The 10,480-nt window shown below is 40.0% G+C and overlaps 1 protein-coding gene and 1 long non-coding RNA gene across 6 annotated transcripts in view; one reads left to right on the top strand and one right to left on the bottom strand.

Annotated features, from left to right (window-relative positions):
• Positions 1 to 252: 252 nt before the first annotated feature.
• TAC1 (tachykinin precursor 1) lies at positions 253 to 8,977 on the bottom strand. Of its 5 annotated transcripts, XM_012176219.5 has the most exons (7): positions 8,837 to 8,977; positions 8,307 to 8,438; positions 7,155 to 7,251; positions 6,658 to 6,702; positions 6,167 to 6,190; positions 4,552 to 4,605; positions 253 to 849 (listed from the first exon to the last, which is right to left on the bottom strand). In XM_012176219.5, exons 2-7 carry the CDS (start codon positions 8,427 to 8,429, stop codon positions 800 to 802), a joined length of 393 nt encoding a protein of 130 aa, XP_012031609.1. In that variant the 5' UTR covers positions 8,430 to 8,438; positions 8,837 to 8,977; the 3' UTR covers positions 253 to 799.
• Positions 7,473 to 10,480, top strand: part of LOC132659669 (uncharacterized) — a 101,167-nt gene continuing 98,159 nt past the window's right edge. The window contains exon 1 of the long non-coding RNA XR_009600333.1: positions 7,473 to 7,641. This is a non-coding gene — a long non-coding RNA (uncharacterized LOC132659669). The remainder of the gene's footprint in view (positions 7,642 to 10,480) is intronic.

Genomic DNA, 10,480 nt, shown 5'->3' with positions numbered 1-10,480 from the left:
GTAAACAGAACTGAACCTTTACTGTTTGGGTAACCAGAATGTAATTGTTTTCCCCATGAATGATCCCAACAACAAGTGCATGCGTGTGGGAAAGAGAAACTGTGATTACATTTAGTCATTTTCCTTAAGAAAGAGAAATTTAGTAGCTTTATGTTTCATTATTTTACAGCCAAAACAGGTTGGAACATATCTCATCCACTAAAAGAAAGGTTGCCAATTAGACATAAAGGTTAATGAAAGAATAAGGCCCAATTTAAGATACTTTTTCTTTTATTTAAAATGTTAACTATTATGACACATTGTACAATAAAATGCCTTAGAATCACAGAAAAACTTTTTAAATGTCTCTATATAGCCACAAAACATGAAACATGCCGCAGGGAACAAACACAGTTTGATACCAACTCTCAGCACATTTTCACCATGAAAATAAATGGAGAAGCACAGCCTATATATGAATTTCTTTTCCGTAGTAGTAGCTGATGTGACTGCTTCCAAGAAATAGAAATGATTCCTTTCTTTGGAGAATATATCTTTGATAGGTTTTTACAACTTCATTGAACACTGTGCTTTGTTGAGAAGTTACCACTGATTTCTACTTCTGACTGAGTTGTCATATTAGAATTGCAACACATTTTTTTACAACATATATTGCCACAATATGAAAAATAAATACTTCTTGAGTTTTAAACTCAAAACAACAATTATTAAATAAATAATTATTCCTCATAGTACATGTCTCATTTTACCTTTCCTTGACCACTGACACAAATGAAGCTCAATAAATATGTTAGGTAGTCTATTTACGTCTTCTTTCATAATCCTGCATCACACTCCTTTCATAAGCCACTGAGAACAAAGAGAAGGTAAAGGGTTTGTTAAGAAGATCACTGACACAGGTAAACAAAGTTCAAAGCATAGGAAATTTATTTTAAACTCATTACTTTATCCCTTGACTGAAGTATTTCTAAGAGTCTTATTTGTGTATCTTCTATTCGGGTCTCAGTCTTTATCGTGATTGACAGTGATCTATCCACAGAATTCTTGGTTATGTTGGTCATCCTTATAGACTTGATGCCCTCAAAGTATACTTCCACAATATATTGCAATATTGATTCTCCATAGCTTTCTCAAGCAGTGACAGACACCTTGGTGATTTACAGAAAAGACAGTGCCTAAAGTAAACAGGAATAGTAGGAGGATGAAAGCAAAATGCGGGGCTTTTATTCCAGGATATAGTCAACCAACTATATATAGGTCATGGGCCAAATCCAGTCCACCATCTTTTCTTGTAAATGACATTTTATTGGAACATGGCCACACCCATTCATTTATGTATTGTCTTTGCCTAAGTTAGTTAAGTGTTAGTTGCTCAGTCGTGCCTGACTCTGTGACCCCACACACTGTAGCCCACTAAGTTCCTCTGCCCATGGAGTTCTCCAGGCAAGAATATTGGAGAGGGTAGCCATTCCCTTCTCCAGGTGTCTTTGCCTACTTTGACATTAAAATGGCAGATCTGAGTAGTTCCTCCAGAGACTGCATGGTTCACACAGTCTAAAATATTTACGATCTAGCTGTTTACAGAAAAAGTTTGCTGATTTCTGGTATGTGGTGGTGGTGGTTTCGTTGTTAAGTTCTGTCTCATTCTTGTGACTTAGTGAACTATACCCTGCCAGGCTCCTCTGCCCATGGGATTTCCCTAGCAAGAATACTGGAGTGGGTTGCCATTTCCTTTGCCAGGGGATTTTCCTGACCCAGACTTCCCTGGTGGCTCAGACGGTAAAGTGTCTCTCTACAATGTGGGAGACGTGGGTTCGATCCCTGGGTTGGGAAGTTCCCTGGAGAAGGAAATGACAACCCACTCCAGTACTCTTGCTTAGAAAATCCCATGGACGGAGGAGCCTGGTGTCCTTGGGGTCACAAAGAGTTGGACACGACTGAGCGACTTCACTTTCTTTCTTCCCTGACCCAGGGGTCGAACTCATGTTTCCTGCACTGGAGGCAGATTCTTTACCACTGACGCACCAGGATAGGGGTACCTAATAGTGTGAAGGTTTCTTACTGTCCTCTGGATTCCTTCCAATGACAGACTGTCCATGAGACTAAAAACAATCTCATTGTCTGAAAGTAGGGTAATTGTATCATCTAAATACAACATAGTTTAACTTACCTCCTAGCACCCTAAATGGCCTGTGAAACATTAATCACTGTTTCCAAAGGTATTTAACATATAGCCAGCAAGTAATTTAAGTACTTTGACTATGTGGAAAGAAAAAAGTACCAAATTATATTATTATATTAAACATAATTTCAAAGGGGTCTGTAGCCACAAAAGAATAAGGATCAGATTTTTGTGATGGATTTTGGACAAAATACTTATGTCCATTTTTCATTATTTTAGCTAATACTTTATACACTTAGATTTACATGATAAATGATTTTTAAAACTACTGCACTTTTAAAAATTCAGTATGCATGGATAAAATGCTGACTTTGAATAGAAAGAACTGTGAAGGACATCAGGAATCATAGATGCCACTCTAACCAATTTTCTCATTGAGAAGGATTTGCTGAAAGAGAAGGTAGGTAAAGGCTCCAGTGCTGTCGCTTCCCTCCTTTACCACTGAGCAGATGCTCATTTGTATACAGCATTCACTTAAGTGAGGTCGACAATAAGCTGAATGTTTTTAATAGTGTACATGTCAAACATGTACAAAGCCGGCAAGCATTCGTAACATAATTCTATTCCTCAGAGAAGGGAGGTGAATGCTAATGTAAACTGACCAAAGGCAGATTAGTGATCAAGCTGGAGAACAATGTCTTAACTGGAAGCAAAGTTCTCACCTGGTCCTTGAACCCTCTCAAACCATAAATGTTTGTGTGTATGAGCTGATGGGGGTTTCCCTGGGAAGATGGTTTCTAGGCTTGTCAGACTGTCAAAGGTCCTTACCACAACAGGGTAAGGATCAGATGGCTGTAGGTGGTAGACACTATGATAACCTTGCCTCAACCAATTATATGCCAAAGTACCTGATTGGTTATAGATTACATGTTTGCCCATGTTTTCCTTTGATATTTTCTTAACTAAAATGGAGGAGCAAAGATTTAGTCATTGACTGTGATTCATATAATGATTCTATTTAATACTATCTATAATTATATTACTATTTTAAGTACCTTTAATAGCACCTAATTTGTTCCAAATTGCACATATCTATATTATTTGTAAAGTTAAGCATGTTCTGAAACCTGTGTCAGTTCTGAAAATGAAAAGTTGATGACTGGCATGGTTTCAAGAAAACCACAGGTATATAAGGGCTAGTGTTATACTTCTGATACATATAACGCCAATGTGGTTTAAACTTATTCCATTTCTAAAAGGTGGAAGATAATACATAGCAGTAAAACAATTTTAGTGTTTTATTATGTACATTCACAACTTCTTTAAAATTGAGAACCCTCCAAATTATTGATGAAATACAAAAGTACTATCTAAATTTTCAAGGTAGAGAACCAATATATAGGCTAAAATACCTCATTTTTGCTTGACTTTTTCAGATTAGTTAAGTCAGCACATCTTAGTTGTAGATTTTCAGGAAACTGGAAATACTCTAAATGGGTAAGATGGGTGATTACTTTCTAACTAATTACATGATTAGTATTTTAATTCTAATTTCACTGAAGTTAAACAGAGAATTTGAATACTTTTCTATGAAAAATAACCTATTGATTATAAGGCCTGAATGAGCTTAACAAAATATTAGTCTCTAGGAAAAAGATACAGGGGTTATTTAACCTTGAAAATACTATGATGAATGAGTTAAGAAATGAGTTTTAAGATCTATACAAGTGGCGTTTACATACAATATAGAAACTAAAGCAAAGGAAGGAAATATGCAGCCTTTATATCAAGTGAAAGAGTTGTTCAGAATTAGAGAACTGTAGCACTCCTTCTCTTTAAGGGTTTTCTAGCCAGGACTGATTAAAACCCTCTAGGATAATTTGATGGTTTCTCTTTTTAAGGCACTGGAATGGACTATGTTACTCTCCTAGTGTTAAACATTCATCAGGAGGTATAGAGTATGAGCTATTATAATTTCATAAAGAGCAAGTGATTTGTAAAAATGGATTTGTTTTTGTTTATTTCTGTGTTAGAAGACTGTCAGATTTAACCTTTTGTAAGACTTTCTAATTAGCTTGGTTTTAATCCCCCCTTCACCTTCCCCACCCCTCTTAGTTCAGTAAGGTAAAGTGTAGCTTATTGAACTGATATAAGAGAAAGGGTATTGGACTAGCCCAAAGATTCGGATTAGGTAATGATTAAAAGGGGAAGACACTAGGAGTTTGAGAAAGATAGACTGCTGTTGTGGTATTAGCTCGCTCAATCAGCTATAAATCCATTCTTGGATTTATTTATTGCAGTTAGATTTTTTCAACATAAGTACTCATTTTAATTTTATTATTCCTGTTTAATAGTTTGAAAAGAATGCCTTGAGAAAGTAGCAGTAGATTTAAGATACTGTTTATGTCCAGTCATGGTTTTATACATACCAGAATTTAAAGCTCTTTTGCCCATTAGTCCAACAAAGGAATCTGTTTTATGCCCTGGAAAAATACATTTAGGGGTATTTTAATATGTATATATCTGAGGAAATAAACTGTTATAACTAGTACCAAGAAAAGCAAGCTTCCAAATTTATGCCTATATAATAAATGCATAACTATTTCAAGTTTTGGTGAGCCTGAAGAAATAAAGACTCCTAGTAAGTCTTAGTAAATAAAATAATACAATGAAGCACTTTTCTCAATTCTATATCTAAATATTAGCAAGTATACTTTATTCATATTCTATTTTATGTATTTTATATAATGCTTTAAATATTGTGGCTATTTGAGCAAGCTTTGATTTTTAGGAAGTCAGTGCCACATATGTGATAGAAATATCTTCATATTACTGAATATGCTATATTTCTCAGGAAACTAAAGTTTAGTTAAATCAGAATCCTATACTTAATACGTATAAATTTCTAAAGGTCATTATTTCTATTTTACTAGGTTAAAAAAATTTCCTTTGGAAAAAGTAAGTTTTGATTTAATAGAGTACATTTATTTTCATCACATAGAATTGTGCTATATATAATTCCTTTGAAAGTAAAATCCTGAGAAAATAAATATGAAAATGTTTCTTTATTTTCAAAGATGAAACCTTTGGAAAGGATGATTATTTTAACTCTAGTGGTAGAATATCTCTTGGTTTATACTATATTAGCTTGGTTTATACTACATGGCTGCTATCTTAGTGTGGCCTGCTCTGCCCTCGGTGAGCCAGAATCCAAGTTGGATTGCACCTTGGGCTAAGTGAGTGTGATTAAGATGGATCCCTGGGACTTTCTGCAACTCTGGTTCCATTAACTAGGAGACTGCAATCTAATGACTGCCAAGTGCCACAATTCTGCCATCTTTGCTGCCCTAAGAATGTTTCACTCTGCTTGGAAAGACTGAGGTCTCCCATCCCATCATGGGATCACAAAACTATTGATACATTTCTGTCTTTACTTTAGTGTGGATTCTTTACTCAGACATTCACTTCATCTTCCTAACTGACTGCTGGATTACTCTAATAGATTATGTCAACATGGAATCCAACATACTAAAATGAACCCGGAGATGCCTATAAATGCTTCAGTTTTTGTTTTTGCTTTTGTCTTTGCAGTGGAAGTGGCAGGGTGAAAATCAGGGAAGAGGAAGGTGTCATGGAGTTTTACCCCTAGGATTGAAATTCTTACCTAAAACTAACAATTTGTATGAATTAAAGGACTCCTCCCTCCTTCCCTTTTTCCCTCTTCTGTTTTCTTTCTTTAGCAGTTTAAAATAACAACAAATATTTATTATCTCAGTTTCTGTGGATCAGGAATTCAACAACAGTTTAATTGGGAGCTAAAGGATTTTTAATATAATGCATCTTTATGGTAGGTATGATATGTTTAAACAACGGAACTTTAAACAATTATGTTCTGGATGTAATATGAGTATCCTCCACTCTTAAATCATGTTAATTAAAAATATCAAGTCCTACATTACAACAGAAAATTAGATATTATATAAAATGGAATTCAATATAATTTATATTTGCATTTGATAAATGTCAAAATAATTTGGAACTTACTTTTGTGAGAAAGCTGGCCATGTCCTATAGAAAGAAAGATAAAATTAGCAAACAATAGATTTGCTTAAAAGGAGCTACATTTTTAAAGAGAATTATAAAACAAATAGTTTTTTAAAATAATGCAACATTTCTCATTCATGTACTATCCTGAGAAATATAGCAGAACCATAAATGCTAACCAAATTATTAATAATAAAGGCAATGTTTTAGAAAAAGGAATAGTTTTAATTGGTTTACATGGGCCACAGATTCAAACTGAGGTCTGTGAGACTTCTGAGGTCTGCTAATAACTGCCTGACCATACCACGTCTCTTGTTTTCTTATGAGACATGCATTCAAGGTCCATCACCTCTGATTCTCAGGAGAGAGAGAGCAAACACATCTCTTCAATTCAACAGGCATTATCAAGAATCTGTATTTGAGTCCACAAAAGGCTTTCTTCACACATGTGCATTCACAGTAGTAAAATAAAGATTTATAGAAATGTTTACCATAAAGGGCCTTTAACAGGGCCACTTGCTTTTCAATTGAGGAATCTGACAAGAGACAAATTGACGTTAACCACGCATTCCACTGATGGTGTGATGAATTCAAGGAGATTACTCTTCTATCAGAAGACACTGGCAGCTGAATCTACTCTAACCCCAGTGATCTAAAGTCAGTTTTCCACAAGCACTGAGAACCTACTGAGTACCCTGAGCCCTCCTGTTGCTTGTCAGTTTGGATCCTTGGGCAAGGAAGCACTTAGCTAAAAAGGTTCATTCCTGTTCTTGGTGGTTCAGATGGATCTCCCTCCCTCTGTGGGCACATGTGTGTTAGTGAGGTGAGGGCCAGAGTCGCGCCCCAGCAGATATACCCTTTTAGAGTGGAAATCTCTGCTCATAGAGCAAGAGAGACTGGGTGCTCTGAGCACCAGCTAAGACCGTGAGTGGGAGTGTATGTGTGTGGGTTGCCCAGAGAGACAGAGAGGGACGACTGCCCATCTCACCAGCATCCCGTTTGCCCATCAATCCAAAGAACTGCTGAGGCTTGGGTCTCCGAGCGATTCTCTGCAGAAGATGCTCAAAGGGCTCAGGCATTTCCTCCTAGAGGACAAACACAGGGATTATCGGGCCTGAAGGCAACCAGTTCGAGGCACTGGGAATTCGGAGTGCGTTCCAGCCTTGGGCAAATCCTGGCGGTGGGGCCAGACCAGGATTAGAGAACTAGATCCGAGGAGAGAGGAAGCCGAGCTTCCTCAAGCCTGGGCGCTCCCTCTCTCCACTCCTCCCCGCCCAGTTGGTGTCCTGCACCTCCGCCTCCTGCTAGCCCAGCCTTGCCGTTAGCGGGACGCACAGTGCCTCCACGCCCTGAGAGCGCTTTCGGTTCTTTGCTCCCAGCACCCAGACTCTCACTCAGCAGCCTCTCAGCTACCGGACTTTGTCTCATCTCAAGCGCTGGCTGCGGCGACCTATCACCGCCCTAAATGCACACAGGTGTGTGTGGCGGGGGGAGGGGAGGGACTGGCCGGGGGTGGTAGGTAAGGTGACAGCGCTTTAGGAGCGACTAGCAGTGCGTGACTCTCACTGTTCCTGCTGCATGTGGGTCCCTCGCGCAAACAGCCTGCGAGCAATCTAAAGGAAAACTTGCGGCTATGTCTTCAGGTCGGTAAAATAAAAGTCAAGGCCGGAAGTTAGCTTCCCACCCACCTGCGTCTCTCCAGGCCCCCAGCAACTGGCCACTTGCCCCTGCTTTTGCCTGCGTCGGACGCGCTCTCAGTCCCTGCCCAGCGTTTCCAAACTCCAGGCCCTTTTGCAGCGGGACTAGTCCCCGAAATCCGCGTTACCAGGGGATGAAACCTTGTGAGGTTTCCAGTCTTGTGAGGATCCTGGGATCCTTAGGGAGGGTATTATTCCTCCAGAGAGTTCCTGAGACCCGACGATGGAGAGGAAACTTGGTTCTCGGTTGCAGGACCCAGGGGAATGACGTTCCTTTTACAAGCCCTCGCAGCTCGTCCCCACTGCCTCTGGTTGTCATCCCATCCCGGAGCCCACTAGGGTAACTAGGGTGGCTATCGCTGGGGGTGATGGTGGGATGGTGGTAAGTGACAGCTCCTAAACCCGTGAAGAAGGGCGCAGGCCATCTAGGGAATGGGTCTCACCTTGATCTGGTCGCTGTCGGACCAGTCGGACCAATAATTGAGATCATCGTTGGCTCCGATTTCTTCTGCAGACAGTTGAGTGGAGACGAGAAAAATCGCTGCCAAGGCCACGAGGATTTTCATGTTGGATTTCTGAGAAGAGTAGGGAGAAAAGGCAGAGGGGGAAAAAAAAGAATTTTTGATCCCATAACAGAACTCAGGGCCGATTGAAACAAGACAACCCACCTAAAGGGCTAAAGTCCTGCATGTGCATGTTAGGAAAGACAAGCCCTAAAATCTCAAATTCCCTTCTTCCTAGACCCCAAATCCCCAGCTTTCAACCACCAATCCATACCTTCAAGCCAGGAGGCTGTGCGGGTGGAAGACAAGGAGGGATAAAGCACTTGGGATACCCGTTTCCTCGCAGCCCCCCAGTTGTCCCCCGGCTGTTTCCCCGCTGTCCGCAGCAGCCGCCCATCCAGCCCTGCTAGACGCCGGCTCGGAGCGGTGCGCAGCGCGGAAAGCGCGCAGTACAGCGCGCGGGCACTTACCGCAGCCGACCCGCCCGGAGGTTCCTCTGCTGGTCTGAGCACTCGCGGGGCGCTGCGCACTCTCGGTCGCAGCAACGTTGGAGGAGGTCAGCAGCGCGGTCTTTTGCCTGCTGGCTGCCGCGCGGTATTTATCCCAGGCTCGCCGAGTCTCGGGACCCACGTGACACGCTCCCCACGCGACTTTCTGCTCAATATTTAATTAACCGCCTCCTCTCCTTTCGCTTGCGTCTGATTGAGAGTTTCCGAGACGGTAATCCGTCGGTGCGCATAACATCTGGACCCAATTGGGTTCGAAATGACGCAATTATAGGAATATCGAGTTCTCGCCATCCAATACCCAGCGGCCTGTCTTCTTCCGTCTGCATATCTGACGCCCCCTCCCCTCTTTCTTCGGAACGAGGTTCCATGACACCTGAGATTACTCATCAGAGCAAAGTGACTCATTCCTCGGACTTAGGCAACTTTTTCGTGCCGTGAGAGGATAAGTTGCACTTCTAAGGATGGCCAAATAACTTCAGATATTAAAATATTGTCGGAAATCAGGCTAAGAAAGGAGAACTTCAAATGGGGGGCGGGGCGGGGCATTTTCCCCCTATTTCCGTCTGCAGAGTATCTTAAGTGTTTCCAAGACACAGCATCTTTCTGTGAGCAGAACAACCTTCTTTCAAATCAACTAGAATACTGGCTTTTTTTTTTTTTTTTTCCAGTAATAGAAAAAGACTTACCAGTCCCATAGGATTTCAAAGGATGAAAGCAGATTTATTTTACGTTTTGGAAATGGGGGCATTTAAACGTGGCATTGAATGAAGAACTTTCATATCAGTGCCATTTTAGGATATCTTTTGTTCCAAGCTAGCTATAGTTACCTACGAGAAACCCCTAAGAGATGTACAGGCTCCTTCCTGTTTGTCACTAAAGGTCTCTTAAGATCCTTCATAGATTTCTTGTGTGTAACAAGTGCAGTGAAGATGTTAATTGGACAGTCATTATCAATACAAGGCTATTAGGCAAATAGCTTCTGTACAGATATCACAGGTTTTCATGAGCCCATGGTTTGCCTTGCAGACTAAATGACTGCTGTCTCTTGGATGGTGTTGTGTTCTCCCCTTTCCTTAGTAAATACTATGATTCTGATGTTCTTAGTATAGTGTATAAAGGAACTAATTTATTGCAACTGACTTAAAGCCACGATTTTTTCCTCTATTATTTGTTGTTCTTTATTAAGTAACCCTGATGTTTGAATTTTTGTGTGTCTATCTCATTTCTTTATGCCTAGCCTCACAACAGGAGGCATTCTATTCTTTCTCTCTATAATTTTTTATATGGAAAAGTATAAACTTGTACAAAAGTAGAGAATCATCCACTTGAAACAATTTGCAAGTTTCGCTTTGTATTTCCCCACAACTCAGATTATTTCAAAGCAAATCTCAGACATAATTTCAACTCTAAATATTTTGTCATGTCTATAGAAAGGATAAAAAAATAAAAGAACTATGCTATTATTCCACCTAAAAGCAACATAAAATAAAATAATTCTTTATATTAATGTCCAGTGTTCAAATAGTCCTCATTGTTTTATGGGTCCCTCCCCCATACACTTTACTAGTTGAAATCAGAATTGTAACAACGTTTATAAATTGCAAT

The sequence above is a fragment of the Ovis aries genome, chromosome 4 (genome assembly GCF_016772045.2).
Source record: "Ovis aries strain OAR_USU_Benz2616 breed Rambouillet chromosome 4, ARS-UI_Ramb_v3.0, whole genome shotgun sequence".
Lineage (NCBI taxonomy): Eukaryota > Metazoa > Chordata > Mammalia > Artiodactyla > Bovidae > Ovis > Ovis aries.
The sequence above is the reverse complement of the archived record's forward strand: the minus strand, read 5'-3'. Positions and strand labels throughout refer to the sequence as shown.